Source organism: Mobula birostris, chromosome 22 (genome assembly GCF_030028105.1).
Source record: "Mobula birostris isolate sMobBir1 chromosome 22, sMobBir1.hap1, whole genome shotgun sequence".
NCBI classification, from domain to species: Eukaryota; Metazoa; Chordata; class Chondrichthyes; order Myliobatiformes; family Myliobatidae; genus Mobula; species Mobula birostris.
Genome location: NC_092391.1, coordinates 49,038,529 through 49,059,967, shown reverse-complemented (window position 1 = coordinate 49,059,967; position 21,439 = coordinate 49,038,529). Strand labels below are relative to the sequence as shown.

At 40.6% G+C, this 21,439-nt stretch overlaps 1 protein-coding gene across 2 annotated transcripts in view; it reads left to right on the top strand.

Annotated features, from left to right (window-relative positions):
* cacna1ba (calcium channel, voltage-dependent, N type, alpha 1B subunit, a) overlaps window positions 1–21,439 on the top strand; it is a 927,013-nt gene that overhangs the window by 444,436 nt on the left and 461,138 nt on the right. For both annotated transcript variants that reach the window (XM_072240685.1, XM_072240684.1), the window contains exon 8: window positions 937–1,124. In XM_072240685.1, coding sequence (XP_072096786.1) covers window positions 937–1,124 — 188 coding nt within the window. The remainder of the gene's footprint in view (window positions 1–936; window positions 1,125–21,439) is intronic.

Sequence of the window (21,439 nt, the reverse complement as noted above, 5' to 3'; positions counted from 1 at the left end):
GGTGGTAGGGTGTTTAAATGGTTTGGCCGAAGGGCCTGTTTCTGTGCTGTACTTTTCTATGACTCTGTAAGACTGTATAAGGAAATAATCTTCTGTCCGCTTCCCTTCCAGTCCTGATGAAGGGTCTCGACCTGAAATGTCGACTATTTATCGCCTCACTTGCTGAGTTCCTCCAGCATTCTGTGTGGTTTGGTTAAGATTTCTGACATCGGCAGAACCTTTTGGGTGCATAAGATATTTGTATTTTGATAAAATGTATCAGGTTCAATGTACTTAAGTTATCACTACATATGAATTCATCATGTCTATGAATATAGAAATGCCTTGCCAAATGCATTTGTGACCCTTTATAGCCAGAAGAAACTTGATTATAAAGACGTGCATTGAAAACTTAGACACGAAGATATTGTCATCAGCCTCATATCTCCTGACGCACCAGAGGTCACAGGTGTTGCTTGCCTTGGGACTTCATTGAATTTCTTTTCACGGATAATAAATTCTATTACTGTATAGCATTTCACCTTAAAATCATCAGCTTCTTTTATGAAAGCCTACAATGCTGTGTTGGTCTCCAGTGTGCTATACTACATGATCCTGGATGTGTGCCTCATACCACCAGTTCCCCTCTGGCTGAGTTGTCAAGTTTGACTGCTAATTGTGTTACTGCAGGAAAGTGGGTTCCTTCCCCCTGTAAGTGAGGGGAAATTGCCAGCTGCCAGGGCACCTCTGTTGCATGCCTCCTCGGTGATTGATTAGGAGTAATGTTGGATCAGGGCCCAGCGCGATCAACCGGAGACTACCTTTGCCGGAAATAAGTCGTCAACAAAATCAAGTCAATTTTGCTCATGTGCCTTTGAGGCAATTACAATTTTAATTGTTTAGCAGTGTGAAATATTTAACTGTGAACTGAGACGTATTGCGTATGTTTCTCTGCAGATCAGCCGGTGGAGGAATTTCCATGCGGAACAGAACCTCCTTCCCGACTGTGTCCAAATGGAACTGTTTGTAAAGGATACTGGAACGGACCCAATTATGGGATTACAAATTTTGATAATATCCTATTCGCTGTTCTCACTGTCTTCCAGTGTATCACAATGGAAGGGTGGACTGACATCCTTTACAACGTAAGTACCGTTTGATTACTACACTGGCTCAGAACTGGGAGCTGAGTCTGATTGTTGCCCTGTACGATGAAGTGCAATGGCTTGGAACGCAGATCTTGTATTAGAGCAGGAATTATCCGAGTTATTGAGTGTACATTATGGGTGTGATCATTAGCTTATTGATGAGATGTTGGAAGTGTAGACTGATCTGCTGCAATGGACTGTGTTAATGGAATGGAATATGTTAAATATCACATGTTACTCATAGTAAAGTGATGCTCTCTAAGCCAGTGTGCACAAGGAAGAACTAACTGATCTGCATCTTGTGAATATTTATAGCAAAGTGGGCCAGCTGCCCTTTGTCCAGCTACTGGATAATGCAGCTACTTGACATGATGAGAAAGGATAGGAAACTGCAAATATCATTGTTAAACCACAGTGGGTTAATTGAAAAAACCACAACTGAATCACATAGAACCTGACTTTGAATAACAATATAGCTTTCAGTTCTATTGATGATCATAAAATTGTTTGAGAGGGCAAGATGTCAATCCAATCATTATACTGGATTTTAAGTTGTTCATACATACCAAATCACTCCTACTAAATGCATCACTATGGACAATTAAATGGAATTTAATTTAAAAATTAAGTTTAAAAACTAAATATGATTTGGCTATCTAATTTTATATTATGATGCAAGACAATAAATTCAATTATATGCTATTTCCATTGTTGTAAATAAAATATTCTCTATGACTCTTTGGAACCCTCAATCATAATCCTATTTAATCCAGAATATAATCAGAAAACCCAATAATAGGTTGAAAGAAAATGCAAATTAGGATTGCTGTTTTTGGTATATTTAGTTTGTTATGAAAAGAGATGAAAGAACAAGGAATGATATTACAAAGACGAGGAGAGATGATTAAATTAGTTGAGGGTACATTATGATGTTGTAAGAGAAAGAAAAACATTCTGAGATTGGAATGGTTCTGAGGTCAAGGATTACTGCAGTAATTCTTATTTTAACCAAAGGAAAAGTGTGGGATTATAGTTCTGAAGTTTAGAAGGAGAGAGGATATTCAGAGGACTATTAAATATACTGGTAAATGGAAAGGGAGGAAGTCTGCTGAGTCATTTTTCATTGTTTTCATAAACAAACAGGAATCTAAATGTCTTGAGGATTGAGGCAAAAGAGACTGTGGGTGCCTTTGAACTGGAACAAAATAACCCATAGTAATGGCGGAACTGAATGGGTCAGGCAGCAGCGAAGGAGGCAAAAGATGTTTGACAGCAGTTTGAGTCAAGTCCTTTCCTCAAGAATGGTTGGGAAGAGGACAGATTGCTGGCATGTAGGTGTGTATGAGAAGTACAGGACAACGGTTGGTGGGGCTATAGATAGGTGGAACATGATGGGCCAGGACAGGGAGGGAATGGGAAAGGTGAACACAGGGAGGAGAAAGCTAGGTGAACAACTAAATGGGTGTGGGGGAAAACTGGGAAAATTCGCACACATTGTGTTGCTTTAACCCATACAAAAAGAAAATAAGGTGTTGTTCTTCCTGTTGTGTATTTAATATTTCAATTATATGAGTTATCTTGAATATATATATTGGTTGATTAAGCATTAAATAATTAAATATGGGATAAATGTAAAATTTGTTAATTGCATATCTCATCACGCTATCAAGTGATGCGAGTGTGCCTTGCTTAAAGTCAAAGTTACACACGTATTTTCGGCCTCCTCACATCTTTGTTTTAGTTAATTTAATGTTTTGAAGTTACAAAACGTAACGTTGGCGACGGGGTTTTTAAAAGATGAAACCGACGTAGATACCGACCTTTTAAAGTGCAGGTCAGAGTAAATAAAAAACAGCTTAGTGTAGCCCAGCTCGTGGAGAGCCAATCTTCAAAAGGGAAGGCACAATCAAGGTTTTTTAAGTCAGTAACCTGAAGAATTCAGGGTTCATAAAAACTGGGTTCCTGGTTATAATAATCATTAATAAAAATTGGAAATGGCTGGCTGCATCAGAAATACTAATGAGTTTAATTACACAATGGGTAATTAGCTGATGTATACTGGGCTATTGAAACAGTATTTTGAAGCAAATGAAACACCAATTGAAAAGCAAATGCCAATTTTGCTGAGTTCATTAGGTTTAAAGGCATAGTTTGCTCTGAAGTTTGACTGCTCCGACAAGACCATCAGAAATGAGCTTTAGTGATATTGTCAAAGTGATGCGGGAACACTTAAAACCGAAACCATTGTTGATTGCAGAACACTTCAGGTTTCATAGGTGGAATCAAAAGGAAGGTTGAATCCATTTCAGCAGACGTGGCTGAATTGAAGAGATTATCTGAGCATTGTCATTTTGGCAATGGTCTTAATGATATACTAAGAGATCATTTAGTTTGTGGAATCTGAAAAGAAAGCATTTAAAAACAGCTCCTCACATTCAAACGAGCAGTGAAAACCACAGACAGAGACACAATTGAATCACAGTCAGGAATGAAAGTGAGCGTGAACAAAATTGCAATGTCTAAACAGAAACTGGCCTGGTTGAACGAATGGTGTTACCATTGTGACAGGGGCTCGCATACACCAAATAAATGCAGATTTAAAGGCAAAACTTGCAGAAAATGCAACAAAGCAGGACACATACAAAGAGCATTGTTGGGCAGACAAAAATAAATGGACTGCATAGGGAAAAGAAAAAGATAAAGTGCAAGTTTCAGTTTCAAAAAGAGCACTAATCTTCATGAAAAATCTGATAATGATGAGAGTGGTACAGGCCTGTATAGCCTTGAGATTTACAGTGTGAAAATTAGCAATAGACGAGCAATGTGACTTACATCAAAAGTGAATGGCAAATTACTTAAAATGGAATTAGACATTGGGTTGGCTGTTTCAGTCATTCCATGAAATGAGTTTGAACAGCATTTTAAAGATACTAAAGTGAAGCCTGCGGGTATCCAACTAAATTAGATTAGATTATGAGGACACTCAGTCCTCGTTTATTGTCATTTAGAAATGCATGTATTAAAAAATGATACAATGGTCCTCCAGAATGATATCACAAGAAAACACAGGACAAACCAAGACTAAAACTGACAAAACCATATAATTATAACATATAGTTACAACAGTGCAAAACAATACCATAATTTGATAAAGAGCAGACCATGGGCACGGTAAAAAAAAGTCTCGAAGTCCGGATAGAATCATCATCCTATGCATGTGGCAGAAGGGAGGAACTCTCCCCGCCATGAACCTCCAAGTGCCGCCAACTTGCCGATGCAGCACCATTGGAAGCACCTGACCGCAGTGGACTCTGAGTCCGTCTGAAAACTTCGAGCCTTCGACCAGCCCGTCTGACACAGCCTCTCCGAGCACCATCCTCTGCCAAGCACTTCGACCCCACCCCGGCCGCTGAGCAACAAACAAAGCCGAGGATATGGGGCCTTTTCCTCTGGAGGTTCTGGACCACACAGTAACAGTAGCAGTGAAGCAGGCATTTCAGAAGTTTCATTAGATGTTCCTCTGTGCTCTCACGTCCGTCTCCATCAAATCAGGATTGTGCACGGCACCCTACTTGACAAATAACAGACATCAGCACTGGAGTGGCCGCTGTGAGCTGTGTCACGCCGCCATCTTCTCCTCCTGCTCAGTGGGGTACTGGAACTAAGAACTTGTAATGGAGAAAAGATAACTGCTGTGGGAATGGTATTCGTAACAGAGCAGTACAACCAACAAGCCACACTGGACTTCTGTATGGTAAAAACCAGGAGGACCAGCATGGTGAGGCGTGATTGGCTGAGGCAGCTACAACTTGACTGGAGATCCATCCACTATTTGCATGCCACATTCTCTGGAATGAAGCCATTTGAAAGAGAATTAGGGAATGTACTAGATGATGTCACAACTATCTCCATGCCAAGCTCCTCTGTGTTGGAAAGCATATTGGACCAAGGAAGCACCATGCTGCTCAGAGGAAGCATGGTGAAAGCAGTGGTCCAACTACAACAGCTTTTGTAGGCAATGTACCTGAGAAAGCTTCTGATATGTTGATCAGGCAGTTACTTGCAAAACGTGGCTTGGTTTTAAACTGGAAGAGAGTTCAAGCCTCAGGAAAGTTGCAAGCATTCAGCTTTTGTGGGTATAAAGAACCAGAATCTATTCCACATGCATTAAGGTTATAGCATGAACTTCAAGTGGGAGACAAAAAGCTGCTTGTAAAAATAGATGCAAAGACCAAGGCCCAGCTGGATGAATGGAAAGTGAAAACAAAAGAAGTCAATGGATATATGAAAGCAAAGGATTCATCAGATGATGTTGTGGATGAAAAACCAAGAGGAGAAATCAGATCATAAAGGGAACAATAGAAGGATTAGTCAAAGAATACTCCATTGAACTAAAAAAATACTCCAGTGCCCAAGGTCAAGGTGCACAAAATGAAGTTGAAAAAGAAGAGAAGAGATGGAGAGAAAGAATGAGAACAAGAAAGAGAATAGCCTGACAGAGAGAAAGAGATCGACGTAGATCTAGAGTGAGGAAAGGAGAAGAAAGGTATTCCAAACTGTCAGGACTACTACCTGCAGTTTCAGAGACAACTCCTGCATCCACCACAGAGACCCCATGACCTGAGACAGTTTTTACAACTACAAGTGTCAAGCAGAGTGACCTCCGGTTAGGGAAGGTGTTATCCCACAAGAGTAAGAAATCCTTCACAGCAATTAAACCTTTAAGCTTGAATGGGATAATTTAAAATTTACTATTCTGTGGATGTCTGTATATAGTAGTTGTATTATATAGTACATTGTTTATATCATTGAGGTGTATTCTATATTGAGTTGTAGTTTACAGCTAAGTAGGGAGGAGGGTTGTCTAATATTTCAATAATATGAGTTAGCTTGAAAATATTGTTATATATCTATCTATCTGTATATATATAGGTTGATAAAGAATTCTTGTCTGTTTAAATAATTATGGGTTATATATAAAATACATTAATTGCATACGTTATTACACTATCACATGATACACACACCTCGCTTAGAATTACACCCGTATTTTTGGACTCCCTGCATCTTCATTTGAATTATGTTTAATGTTCTAAAGTTATAAAACATAATACTTCCAAATTGTATTTGGCCTCTTTCTAACAGTGGAGAAGGACAAACAGATCATTGTGGGAGTGACAAAGAGACTTCAAATAACCATGGAGTTATGGAGAGAGTGGTCCTTGTGGAAAGTAGAATTGAGGAGAGGAGGGTGGGACACATTGGAGCAAAATGCCTTAAACATTTTCACTATTTCTCTGGAAGTCAGGCCGTGGAAGTCTGGGGAGAAGTAGGCAGCTAGATATTCGAACGTGATGACATTTTGCTGCATTCTGACTTGGAAAAAGTCCAAAGTGAATTCTTAAGTCTCTAAAATGTAAATAAATGAACGAAAAATGTACTTTTTTTCAACACATGATTTTTGAGACATGTCTGGAGGACATGCTTTACATCACGGAAAATCACGATACAGACCGATTTCCAGGAATGCAAACACTCCCCCCCCCCCCCCCGCTGACAAATGTATCACTTATATGCGGCTCAGCAGCTACTTTATTAGGTACAGGAGTGGAACCTGGTGTGATATTCTGTTGCTATAGCCTATCCACTTCAAAGTTCGACATGTTGTGCATTCAGAGAAGCTCTTCTGCACACCACTGTTGTAATGCATGGTTATTTGAGTTACTGTCGCCTTCCTGTCAGCTTGAACCAGTCTGGCCTTTCTCCTCAGACATTTCTAACTAACAAGGTGCTTCTGTCCACAAAACTGCTGCTTACTGTATATATATATTTTTGTTTTTGTACTATTCTCTGTAAATTTTAGAAGCTGTTACGTGTGAAAATCCCAGGAGATCAGCAGTTTCTGAGATTCTCAAACCACCATGTCTGGCACCAACCATCATTTCATGGTCAAGATCATTTAAATCACATTCCTTCCTCATTCTGATGTTTGGTCTGAACAACAACTGAACCTCGACTTGGCATTGAGTTGCTGCCACACGACTGGCTGGTTAGATATTTGTATTAGTGAGCAGATGTACCTAATAAAGTGGCCACTGAGTACAGATCCTGGAGGAGCCTGAACTGGTATACAAGTGCTGAGAACAACAAGGAGCTTTGAGAAATGAAGAAAAGTAATGTATGCTTTCTGAAGTAATTATTTAGTGACAGAATAACATTGTGGCTACTGCACGTTCTAATGAGATATATGATTCTTGGAAGCTGAGCTCTACTCATTGTTTACCCAGTGAATCGATGAAGGGGTTTTATCCTTTTGTCACTTCACTGTGTATCCTTCTGTAGTTGAAAAATTGCCGGGAGAGCCTCCTTAATTCTGTATTGCTGAGAACAGCAAGGAGCTTTGAGAAATGAAGAAAAGTAATGTATGCTTTCTGAAGTAATTATTTAGTGACAGAATAACATTGTGGCTACTGCACGTTCTAATGAGATATGTGATTCTTGGAAGCTGAGCTCTACTCATTGTTTACCCAGTGAATCGATGAAGGGGTTTTATCCTTTTGTCACTTCACTGTGTATCCTTCTGTAGTTGAAAAATTGCCGGGAGAGCCTTTTTAATTCTGTATTGAAACATACTTTATATTAAGTGCTGTTATAATTCACACCTAAATAGTAATGCATAAATATTGATTTTGGTGTTTGGAAATCTTGAAGATTACTTGAGTGAAAGTAGTTGGGAATTGTTTAAGCAGCATGCGCAACAATCTGGTGTTGGCACACAGTATTAGTTTGGGATGCTCGGTTACGTTGAGCTCTTTCACCTTCTTGGAACTGAGGAACAGGGGAAGTTCTCCACCAAGAAAATGGAATCCACAAATATCACAGGACAATAAAGGTTGGGAGTACCACATGACTGGTAACCAGCCTCATTTTGCAGTGGAGATATTAACTAGTATTCCAGAGATTGATTGCCCAGACTTTGAATTTTTCTAGGATCCTAGATTGTTAATCTCTAAAGCAGGAGCTCCAGTATTATTTTTATTGCATTGGGGTGGAGGTAGATTAACAAAGCATCTTTTCCTAGTTGAAAATTAATAGTTTCTCTTTCAAGAGGACTTTTCTCGAAGTTGCCGATCCCATAAATTGCTAGTGTTAATATGATTCCCTTAAATTGCTAGTGTTAATATGATTCCCTTAAACATGCTAAAGTTTGTCCCAGATCTAAAGGCTGCCTCTGATCCAGAAAGAGAATTGAAGGAGGTAGTTGAGATCATGGACGGTGAGGTAGTTTTTAAAGAGGCTTTTGAAGGAGGTGTGTCTGTTAGGGCCAAATTTGCTGAAAGCTTTTGTGTGAGTAGCCAGCAAGTGGTGTAGTAGCATCAACACCAGACTTCCAGGCAAATGTTCATGGGTTCGAATCCAGCTGTTTGCTTGCATGCTTTCCATCTGTGCTGGGTTGAGTGTTGAGCTAGCAACTAGCAAGCAAAAAAAAACAGACAAATGCTAAAGAAATGGTAAGGTTGCCGCCTGATGTGCCACAAGGCGAGGAAAGGAACAACAATTTAGCGTGAGTGGTGAATGAGGATAGGCTGCAAAGGAGACAAAATTGTTAGCTGTCAGGGACAGGCGAGTGAGCTGCTCAACTATACAGAAAGGCATATGATTTATAATTATGTCAGATGTGAAACAAATATAGAATCTGAAGAGTGGAATATATAATATGTGGGTATAACATGGTATAACATTGATGGGACAGATGGGGGAAATGCAGTGGATCTGGTGTAATGAGACGTACAATTGGCTTTGCAAATGTACAGCACATGTTCCCTTATGAAAAGATATTAAACCAAAGCTTGTTTTGCCTTCTCAGCTGGATAAAAGTTCCCATTTCAAAGACGAATATCCTGATGCCTCTTTGACGTTTATCCATTGTCAATATTCTCTGAAGAAAGTTGAATTGTTTGACCTTTATCACATTGTTGCTGTGTGTAAATTAGATTCAAAATTGGTTTGACAGCAGGAAATGGTATGAGTTAATGGATTTTCTTGGGGAGGTGGTAAATCTGACAGGATTCTGCGCCTGGACCACTGTTATCTACAACGATTTGGGTGGCGAGCTAAAGGAAGCAGATCCAAATTTCAAGTAAGTAATTCCACAAAGCTATAAGAAATGGGAAGAGGATATTAATGACACAACAGACAAAAATCAAATTCAGTATAACTCATATTTGTGGTGATGATAACGATAGTGCTTATGAAGAACCAGGATGCAAAATATTAAAAGTAACAAATCAAGTGAAGAAATTTGTTTAAAAAAATACTGAATGACATTCAATGTGTAATCTAAACATTGAGATGTAATGGTGATAAGATCACAGTAAGACTGCAGATGAGATACCAGTGCAGTTTTGTATTCAGTTAGCCAATAGAGAGCACAGGTTTATCAGCCAACTGCATGGAACAAAGGAAGAGAAAAAGAAGACCCAGATTATGAATTTGAACTGTTTTGATGAAGGAGTGGTTTCTTAGAAGCAGAGAATGATATAGCACAGGACAAGCCCAATGTACAATTAGAAGGAACTATCCAATTGAATCTATTTGTATGTGTATCAGTTATAAAGCACAGAGACAGGCCCTTCAATCCAATTGGTCCATGCCAACAAGATTCCTAAATAAGCGAGTTCCATTTGCCTGCATTTGTCCCATATCGCTTAAAAACTTCCCTATCCATGTACCCTGTCCAAATGCTTTTTAAAATATTGTTAAAGTACCTGCTAAACCACTTCCTTTGGAAAGTGATTTCCTATAATGACCATCCTCTGGGTGAAAAAGATGCCCCATGGGTTCCTATTAAATATCTCCCCTCTTACCTTAAACTTATACCTTCTTGATTCCCCAGCCCTGAGGAAATAACTTTGCACATTCTCCCTTTCCATGTATCACATGATTTTATATATCTCTATAAGATTACCTCTCATCTCCTTCAGTCCAAGGAAAAATGTCTCATCCTCTCTCCATAACTCAATCCCTTGAGTCCTGGCAACATCTTCATAAATCTCCTCTCCACTCTTTCCATTTTAAAGCCTTTGTTACTATAGTAACAAAACTGAACATGACTTCTCCAAATGTGGCCTCACCAATATCTTGTACCACTGCAGTGGAACATCCCAACTTCTATACTAAAGAAAGCCAGTGCACCGAAAACCCTCTTAACCACCCTGCTAACCTGCACTGCCACTTTTAGGGAACCATGCACTTGTACCAGGTTCTTCTGTTCTACGACACTTTCCAGGACCCAGTCATTCACTGTAAAAGTCCAATCCTCATTTGCCTTCTCGAAATGCATAACCTCCCTTATGTGAATTAAGCTGCCTTTGGTCATTCCTCAGCCGATTATCCAGCTAATCATCATCTAATCTATTGCATTCCTCTTCTCCAGAGGCCCTTGATGTTTATGACTTGAAGTATTTATTCTGCTTCATTTTGAAAGTTGAATTTGCTCCAGAACATCAAAAGGCAAACTGTAAAGAAAAAGATCCCTGTGTTGGTTCTTGTTAATTCCAACTTCACATATCCTCTGGTTACTGGCCCTTCATTAATAGTTTTATCCTCTTGTTGAAAACATCTTGAACATCTCTGTCCATTCTTCCCTTGTTCTTCATTGACATGAGGAAACTTATCTCAGATTCACTGGGACTCCCAACTTTAGGGACTTGTCTTTGTACGGATTCAGTCTTTGATGCCAGTGATTGTGCTGGCATTGGAGAGGATCCAGATGATGTTCACGGGAAGGAAAGAGTTAACATGTGAGAAACGTTTCATGGCTCTGGGCCTGTACTCACTGGCGTTCAAAGAATGAGTGGGAGGATCTTATTGAAACCTATTGAAAATTGAAAAGCCTAGGTGGACATGGAGCGGGGTAGTCTAGCAGATGGCACAGCTGGAGGAAACAAGAATTTCTCTTCAGAACAGAGAAGAGGAGGAATTTCTTTAGCCAGACGGTGGTAAATCTGTGGAATTCATTGCCACAGATGCTGTGGAGGTCAATTCATCGGATATTTATAAAACAGACTTTGATAGTTTCTTTATTAGTAAGGGTGTGAAAGGTTGTAAGGAAAAGGGAGGAGAATGTTCGGACGGATAATAAATCAGCCATGATCGATTAATAAATCTGCATTCCCGTTGATCACAGTCCCATTATTTCTCTGTATCCCATCAACACTCCCCAATACTCCTGCTACCCACCAACACTAGGACCAAGCTATAGCAGCTAATTAACCTGTAGGAACATGAGTAAACCAGGGATGATACTGGGAAACCATTTTGAGCATCTTGCACTCAAGGTAATGACTGAACCTGGCTTGCTCGAGCTGTGTGTCAGCAGCCCTCACTCTGCATAAGACTTAAAGCCAAGACCTTAGTGCTGTGCTGTGGAAGTCAGATCATCCGAACGGGCTGTGCTTTCCCTTGGGACAAACAAACCAGAAGCCATAGTACGTCTGTGATGCTCAGACGTTCTACTTCAGTATTCTGCCATCAGCTTAATTTAGTTCCTCCTCTGAAGTGCCTTTCACTACCTGGTAACCAGCTTTCAGCTGTGAAATTTTCATTCAGTAGAGGGAATCAGCAATCTTTGATAGCTGGCCTGCATGTGATGGGAATGTTCCTTATGACTTGTTGCAGGAAGGTCTCTTGTAGTAACCAGATTGTAGTGCAGTCACTCAGAGAATAGGGTTTCACATTTCACCAGATTTTAGTTGAAGCTTATAGGGACCAACAGCTACCATGTTGTTCCAAAAAATCTGATGCTGTAAAATCAACTTTTTTATTGCATGCAAAGACAGATGCCTCATGCTTTTCAATCTCTGCAAGTAGACTAATGGCATTGTAATTCAAATGTTTAGGGATGTGATCAGAATACAGTTTAACTAATTTAATTATATTTTCTATATAATAAATGCACATCCAAGATTAGTTGAAGGCTGACGTGTTGAACAAATTCAGGTTCATTCAAAGAATAAATATGAATCTTTGAATACTGTACCTGCATCCAAACAGTGTTGAATGCTTAAAGCTTTTAGCAGTCTAGTTTAATTTCCCTGCAGGCCAGTGTTACATATGGTGTTTGTCAGTGGCACACTCTCAAAGTACAAAGTCCAATAATTATTATCAAAGTGCATATATGTCACCCTATAAAACCCAGAGATTTATTTTCTTATGGGCATACTCAGCAAATGTGTAGAGTAGTAACTATAGCAGCATCAATGAAAGATCAACCAGAGTGCAGAAGTCAACAAACTGTGCAAATGCAAATAAAAATAAATAGCAATAAATGATGAGACATTAAGATAATGAGATAAAGAGTCCTTAAAAGCGAGATCATTGGTTATGGGAGCATCTAAATGATGGGGCAAGTGAGTGTAGTTACCACTTCTGTTCAAAAGCCTGTTGGTTGAAGGGGAGTAACTGTTCTTGAACCTGGTGGTGCAAGTCCTGAGGCAGCTGTACCTTCTTCCTGATGACAGCAACAAGAAGAGAGCATGAGCTGGGTAGAGGAGGTCTCCTGACGACGGATGGTACTTTCCTAAAACATTTCATGTAGACGTGCTCAGTGGTTGGGAGGGCTTTACTCTTGATGTACTGGGCCGAATCTACTACCTTTTGTAGGATTTTCCATTCAAAGGCATTGGTGTTCTGAATTGCATCAGGTACGATTTCTGTAGGGTAATAATATTCAGTTGTTTCAAATTCTTGATTTAAAGGAAATGCTGGAATCAACTGACTTTTATAATGTTGTTCCTTTACTGCCCCCATTCATATCAAAAGGATCATATCCACCCTCTGACATTTAAAGTCATGGGGAATAGACAAACCTCCCTGGAGCAGTGAAATTCATTTAGCAACATGGTATAGACTGAATATAAAATTGCCAGTGATGAATTACCACAGAATTGATATAGGTCACAGTTAATAATCTTGTGCAATCATCATCTAGAACAGTAAGTGATTGTCAACTGCCCTGATAACCAGTGTTCTAATCACCCTCAACATTAAATCCACAAAGCCATGGAGTGTATTAAAATATGTTTTCTAATCGATTCAATTTTATTAAGGTAGTTTAGGATTTTGAATTGTAGCAAAAGCAAATATAAGATACAATTTTGGCGGCATCTCTGGAGAGCAAGGCTAGGAAATCCTTGGTACCAGAAAGATTTCAAATTAGCCAATGGCTTGTCTCCGTCATCTCTGGATCTCCTCAAAATGCTTATTTAATCCAAGTCATCACCCTGACACAGTGGTGTCAAGAAAACAATCTCTCCCTCAATGTCGCAAAAACAAAGGAACTGGTTGTGGATTACAGGAGGAATGGAGACTGGCTAACCCCTATTGACATCAATGGATCTGGGGTTGAGAGGCTGAACAGCTTCAAGTTCCTCGGCATCCACATCACCAAGGATCTCGTGTGGTCTGCATATACTGTCTGTGTGGTGAAAAGAGCACAACAGTGCCTCTTTCACCTCAGACAGTTGAAGAAGTTCGGCATGAGTCCTGAAATCCTAAGGACTTTCTACAGGGGCACAACAGAGAGCATCCTGACTGACTGCATCACTGCCTGGTATGGGAACTGTACTTCCCTCAATTGCAGGACTCTGAAGAGAGTGGTGCAGTTGTGAGCTTCCCAATATTCCGGATATTTACAGCGACAGTTGTGTAAAAAGGGCCCGAAGGATCACTGGGGACCCGAGTCACCCCAACCACAAACTATTCCAGCTGCTACCATCCGGGAAACGATACCACAGCATTAAAGCCAGGACCAACAGGCTCCGGGACAGCTTCTTCCACCAGGCCATCAGACTGATTAATTCAAGCTGGCACAATTGTATTTCTAATCTATATTGACTGTTCTGTTGTATATCTTATTACTGTAATTTGCACATTGCACATTCCGACGGAGACATAACATACAGATTTTTACTCCTCACGTATGTGAAGAATGTAAGAAATAAAGTCAATTGAAAACTCTGTGAATACCTTCACCAGGTGGATGGCAAACATTTGCGAGCTGATTCAGCACCATCCTCTGGCAGCCAGTTCACAATATTCTGTTTCCAGACCCAGAACGTCAACTCCTTCTGTTTCCACAGACGCTGCCCGTTTTCTGGAGCTTTCCAGTATTTTCTGTTTTTGTTAGAATGCATAGTGCTAGGCTCATTAGCAGTGTCTGAATCCTTACAGTGAGATAGAAGAAATGAAACAGCTCAACTTGCAGTGGCTTCGCTCCAGAACTGAGGTCACTCGATCTCGGTGTTTTTTTGCAGACCCTGATGTTTATGCACTTTTGGAGGCCTGTAATAATTAGTTCACTGAAGCAATGAGAGGACGGACCTTACACTCAACAACTATTAGGCAAGCTTATGGTGGCTGCCCAGTGGGCAGCAGGGGATGTATGGCCTACCGACAGCTCATATGGTTAGTGAGTTTCTTCACAGCTTCCAAATTCCTTTGCTGATATGTGACATTTAGAAACAGTAGGAAAAATGATTAATATAGAATCAAAGGGGAAGGAGAAGATGGCAGCGCGACGCAGTGCGCGCGGTCACTCTGGTGAATGATATCTGTAACCTGTCAAGTAGGGTGCCATGCACAATCCTGATTTGATGGAGGCAGACGTGAGAGCATGGAGGAACATCTGGAGAAACTTCTGAAATGCCTGCTTCACTGCCGCTGCTACTGTGCGATCCAGAATCTCCGGAGGAGAAGGCCCCGAATCCTCGGCTTTGCTTGTTGCTCGGCGGCCGGGACGGGGTTGAAGCTCTCGGCAGAGATGGTACTCGGTGCTCGGTGTCGAAGGGCTGATCGGAGGCTCGAAGTTTTCGGATGGACTCAGAGTCGACTGGGGTCGGGTGCTTCCAATGCATCAATAGTTGTCAGTGCCTGGAGGTTTATGGCAGAGAGAGTTTCTCCCTTCTGCCGCCTGCTATCGGGGACTATCAGGAGTCGATTGGAACTTTGAGACTTTTTTTTACCGTGCCCATAGTCCGCTCTTTATCAAATTATGGTATTGCTTTGCACTGCTGTAACTATATGTTATAATTATGTGGTCTTGTCAGTGTTAGTCTTTGGTTTGTCCTGTTTTTTTTGTGGTATCACCCTGGAGGAACACTGTATCATTTCTTAATGCATGCATGCATTTCTAAATGACAATAAACGAGGACTGAGTGTCCTCATAATCTAATCTAATCTATTAGCATGTATGGTGCAGCAGAAGCAGCTTGACAGAGAAGCTTTGTCTCGTGATTATTGAGTGCGAGGCTTATCCTCTCATAGTAAGTATGAACAGCAAAGTTCAGTCTCCGCCACAGAGGTTCGGGTGATGTTGGTTCTGGAATGTAGCTATTGTAAGTTTAATAGTTTCCCATTAGTTCTGAAGGTTAAGCTCTTCTCCCACTGAAAGGCTGTTGGAGTCAAGTGCAGCTCTGTGTAGAGAAAGTGTGGGAGCAATGATCCACAACATTTCTGTCTGGAACCTAGAGACACCTACAGTCAGCACTGGAAAGGTGCCACCAATGTTGTCTTCAACTTCCCAAGCCAAAATGCTCCGCACTGGGGCTCTGATGAAAGGACTAGATAGGGCGGGTGTGGAGACGATGCTTCCTGTCGTGGGGGTATCCATGACCAAAGGGCACAGCCTCAAAATTGAGGGGTGACCTTTTATAACAGAGTTAAAGAGGATTTTTTTTTTTAGCCAGAGATTAGTAAATCTGTGGAATGCTCTGCCACAGACTGCGGTGGAGGCCAAGCCCATGTGTATATTTAAGGTGGAAGTTGATAGTTTCCTGATCGGTCAGGGCATCAAAGAGTATGGTGTTATGTACCCTGTAACTGGGTTGCCAAACCAGCAGAAATGGACCACTTAGTTGGAGTCTGGATTACTGGAACTAAGAAAGTTTTATTAAAGAAATAAGTAACACAGTACTCTAAACATATGGATATAAATGCAACAGGTTAGCAATGATAAAACACACATATACACAGAACTAGGATAATAGGATCAATCAAGCTCTATCGCAGTCTAGGGGTAAAATGATCAGTCTCAAGTGACACAGAGTTCAGTTCAGTTTAGTTCAGTTCGCAGTAATCACCGTCGTGCCGTTGGGGAGAGAGAGAGCGAATGATGATATTCAAATCGGATTCAAACAGACCTTTGATATTCCTCGCAGTTAGCTTTCGGGCGAGCCCTTTGTAATGTCTTCTGAGGTCACCGACTGTGACCCCTCCGTTCTGGTTACAATTGTTCTTCTGGGGTGAACCCAGCACCCAGGCAAGGGCGGACACACACACCAGGTTCTCGCTGATTGTACCTTTTCACCCTGTGTGTCTATGGTTGGTCCCGCGACCAGACCTCCAAAAACTCTCACCAACTTGTGGGGGCACCCCGCACTTCCAGGGTCTCATTATCTCGTGGTGTCGTGGAGTGTCTCTTGCCTTAGCGAACCTGTTCCTTTTATCCCCCTGCTGGGGTATCGCCTGTCCATCAAACTTCAAACAGTTCAGGTTCAAAGCAACCGGTCTGACGATACTCGGAACTGTGTCTCTTTTCGTTAATCTCTCTCGTCTCTCATTTATTAGCATTTTGAATGTTTCCCCATTGTCTCTCTCTTATCTCTCTTCTTGGCATCAATCTTCTGATAACTTGGTCTGTTGTCACAATGGCAAGAAGGCAGGTGTGTGGGGTTGAGTGGGATCTGGGATCAGCCATGATGGAAGGGCAGAGCAGACTTGATGGGCTGAATGGCCTAAATCTGCTCCTCTGTCTTATTGTCTTCACACAATTAGCTCTATTGGGCAGGCCGCGCCCCAGACACCATTCGCTGTGATCTTTCTTTAGAAGAGATTGCAAGGCAGATTTCTTGCAGAAGTGCAGCTTCTCTACTGACTCCTGGATGAACGCTCCACGTAGAAGAGAAACATTTGGACTGACTGTGAGGACTTCCAAGTCCACACGTTGGAATCACACAGAGTCCTGTGTGAGTGGCAGGAGTGCATCACCTCACAGATGAAGTGTCAGGTACCTGGTGCCTCCTGACCCATCCCTGGAAGAGTTTGAGATTCCCACATTGGCTTCAGTAGTCAACTCAGAATCCATGAAGCTGGAGCAGATGCAAGCGTACCTCAATCAGAGCATCCATAAGCTATGAATGTTCTTCTGCACTACTCAGTTATTGTTTGTTTGTTTGTAGTTTTTGATAATTTTATGTCTTGCACTGTACTGATGCCACAGGCGACAAATTTCACGACACATTGCGGTGATAATGAACCTGATTTTGATCCCAGCGGGCTGCTTAAGAAGAAACTGTTCACCAACGTACTCCAGTTCTTGCATATATATAGTGGGCGGCTTGGATAAAGGAAAGTAAAAATAGAACATAGAACAGTACAGCACAGGAACAGGCAATTGGCCCACAATTGTTGTGCTGAACCAGCTAAAAAGCAAATCAAAAACATCCAATCACTAATCCCTTCTACCCTTACCGTGTCCGCATCTCTCCATCTTCCTTGCACCCATGTGCCTATCCAAGCATCTCTGAAAAGCCTCTAATGTATTTGCCTCCGCCACCATACCAGGCAGCGCATTCCAGACATCCAAGACTCACTGTGTAAAAGACTTACTCCTCACATCCTCCATGAACCTATTCCCCCCCCCCACCTTCAATGCATGCCCTCTGGTATTCGACATTTCAACTCTTATAACAGATACCCTCTGCCCACTCTATCAATGCCTCTCATAATCTTGTAAATTTCTGTCAGATCTCCCCTCAGCCTCTGATGCTGCAGAGAAGACAACCCAAGTTTATCCAACCCTCGTGATAGCACATGCCCTCTGAACCAGGCAGCATCCTGGTAAACCTCTTCTACACCCTCTCCAAAGCCTCAACATCCTTCCTATGGTGAGGCGACCAGACTTGTATGCAATGCTTCAGATGTGGCAAAACCAGAGTTTTATAAAGTTGAAACCTACCCTCCTGACTTTTGAACTCAGTGCCTTGATTGATAAAAGCAAGCATTCCATAAGCCTTCTTAACCACCTTATTGACCTGTGTAGTCACTTCAAGGAGCTATGAACTTGGATCCCAAGGTCTCTCTGCTCAGCATCTTGCCCTTAACAGTGTACTGTCCCTTTACATTTGCCCTACTGAGGCGCGACATCTTACATTTATCTGAGTTAAGCTCCATTTCCCTTTGTTCCGCCCATATCTGCAACTGATCTATGTCTCAATGTGTTCTCTGCCAGTCATCTGTGCTATCCACAATTCCACCAATCTTGGAATCATCCACAAATTTACTAGCCTACCAAACTACATTTTGTCATATGATTTCGAACCATATCACATTTTATCATACCAATAATATCATACCATTTGTAACTATATCACAAATAGTTTGCCCTCTTCCTTCCCGTTCCTCCATTGTCTACTATCTTTTCCTGTTAGATATCTTCTTCTTCAGCCCTTTACCTCTTTCATCTCAGCTCCTTACTTCATTCTCCCCTACCCCCTACCCATCTTCCTGTTCACCTGGCCTCACTCATCAACTGCCAGCTTTTACTTCTTCCCCCATTTCTTATTCTACATTTCCTGTCTTGGTGAAGGGTCCTGGCCCAAAACGTCAGCTGTGTATTCCCTCCATAGATGCTGCTTGACTTGCTGAGTTCCTCCATTATATGTGTGTGTTGCTCAAGGTTTCATCACCTGCAGAATCTCTGAAGTTCACAAATAGAAATAACTTGCTCTTGATTAAGTTTATTACAGACCTCTAAAATATGAAACACTAATCAGTGCCTATATTCACATCCTTTGACTGAAGAAGAGTGACCTTGCTTCTCTCGACTCTCCCACAATACAAGTAGGTTCGACATTATTTACCAGCTACTATACCCGGTATTGCCTGGGTATTCTGGCAGGCATGATTTTGTATTTATTTACATGTAGCTGGGGTTTTGTACCACCCCTTGGAAAGGAAATAAGTGCTAAATAAACAACATAATTATTCCATGAATAACATAACTAAAGGGTTAAAAGTACAGAGTTTAGCTAAAGTTACCAATAAAAACATACAAACATACAAAATCACATTTAATATACCTCAATAATTAGGTATGTACTTAGGCACAACTGAGTAAATGCAGTTGATTTTAATGTTGAAGTGCTTCTGATTTCACTAGCTTCTCTCTTTTGAATTCAGTTTAAGGTTATTTTTTATCTCTAACTCTGGATCAACCAACTGACCCCATGAAAAGCATTGAGTCTTGAGATTAAAACTGACAACTTCTAGTGATTGTGCTTGCAACTGAAGTTGCTTGCACTGAAAAGGTAGACCAGGTAGGATGATTTGTATCTGAAGGATGAGGACATTTTCTTCAACAACATCGCTGGTCAGTCTCAGTTACACATGGTAATAACTATTGAACCGTCAACCTTGTTAAGTTGCATAAAACCGGTGAATCCAAATTCCAGAGGAGTATGGTTGGTTAAGGATTATGTGATAACACATCAGGCAGAGTCAAGAGTGTTTAAAATTTTACATGAAAATATACAGCGTCTTCAATGTCTGTCACACTGTCAATAGATGTACTGTATCTATTCCAGTAATCTGGGAAACTTCAAATGGAAGGCTTTATTCATGCCCTTTGCTATGTCATTATTTTTTCAGCTAAAATTGCTTTTTCATTGCTAATTCAAAAAGTCCTGCGTGACATTTGGCAAATAACTTGAATCAGATGAATTCAGCCAAAGTTTTGCACTGAAATATGCTGAGTCTTGGTGCTTAATATCCCCATTTTTTGAGTAAAATCAAAGCAATCTCTTTTGCAGATGGAGTGCCTGTCAGATAGACACATATATTGGCTTTAAGATGTAATTATTTAACATTTCCTCAGCTATATTGTACTTGAATATAGGCTTTCAATTTATCTGCTTTGGACTTTGTGGAATGATAGGTAATGCTTGATGAAAGTCTCCAGTTAGCACTGAAGTAACACCCCCATTAATATATTATTGTGTCTAAAATCTTACTTCATTTTCAAATATATTTTTCTGAGAGTGTAAGGCATTAGGAGTATTACTTGTTAATAAAGATGCAAGGATCTAAGGAGGAGCTGAAAGAAGAGAGTTTTGAGCTTACCTATGGCTGCAGCACACTCCGAGGAAGTCTCCTTTCAGGTTTAAACACAACAGTGAGTGCAAGCCATGGACATTGATCAAATTGAAACTGTTGGCTCAGAAACACAGTCGACATTTTGGTTATGAGCAAAAGCAAGTATTTTCAAAGGCTGACGAATGCAGTATCTTGCTGCTGCCTCGGTAATACAGTATGCTATTGCCCCTTTGAATTTTGCCAGAAGCCTTCCTCTTTCTCTGTGGCATCTTAAGGCAACTTTAGAAGTCCAGTAAAACTTCTTAAAAAGATAGCACAGTGTCAAAAGACAGTACAAATTTAATATTTTACCAGATAAAGCTGTGTTTATCTTTTAAAATACATATATTGAAATCCCTGTAGAGTTATTTCACCTTGTTACTGAGCTATATACTCTAAAGAGTAAGAAATGATGTGATTATAGTCTGTTGGGCATAATTGAGAATAGTTGCTTCTACAAGGTATACTGTTTGTCCATTTTATAAATGCATATTTAAGTGCACAGTCAAACAATATCTATCTTAAAAAAATTAAACATTAGGTGATTTTTAAAAATAAACATGATTACCAATCGTTTATATGGTTGAAAGAAAAAAGGTTCAGAATTTTGGAATCTCATCACTTCAAAAATATTTTAGACTGTGGGACTGTTGATGAATCTTTAGCTTAAAGCTCTTGAGCAAGATAAAGAAAACTCATCAATTTTCAGTGGACCAAATTAGAATTAGACCCTCTTTGGGTTGTGTCAGGCCTCTGATGGGGGTTCAGGCGAACTAAGAATGTAGTGTCCGGGTGAAGGGCCTTGGACCAAAATGTTGAATGTTTACTCTTTTCCATAGATACTGCCTGGCTTGCTAAGTTCCTTCAGCATTTTGTGTGTGTTGCTTGGATCTCTAGCATCTTGTGTTTATGTAGTGTACATCCCAGAATTGAAATTGGTGTATTACTGTTGCCCGTACTAAGGTACAACAAAAAGTTTGTCTTGCATGCTCTTCACACAGATCAAATCATTACATAGTGCATTGAGGAAGAGCAAGGTACTGTAGAACAACACTGAAATACAGAGTAAAGAGTAACAGCAACCAAGAAAGTGCAGAGCAGGTAAGCAGTAAGGTGCAAGA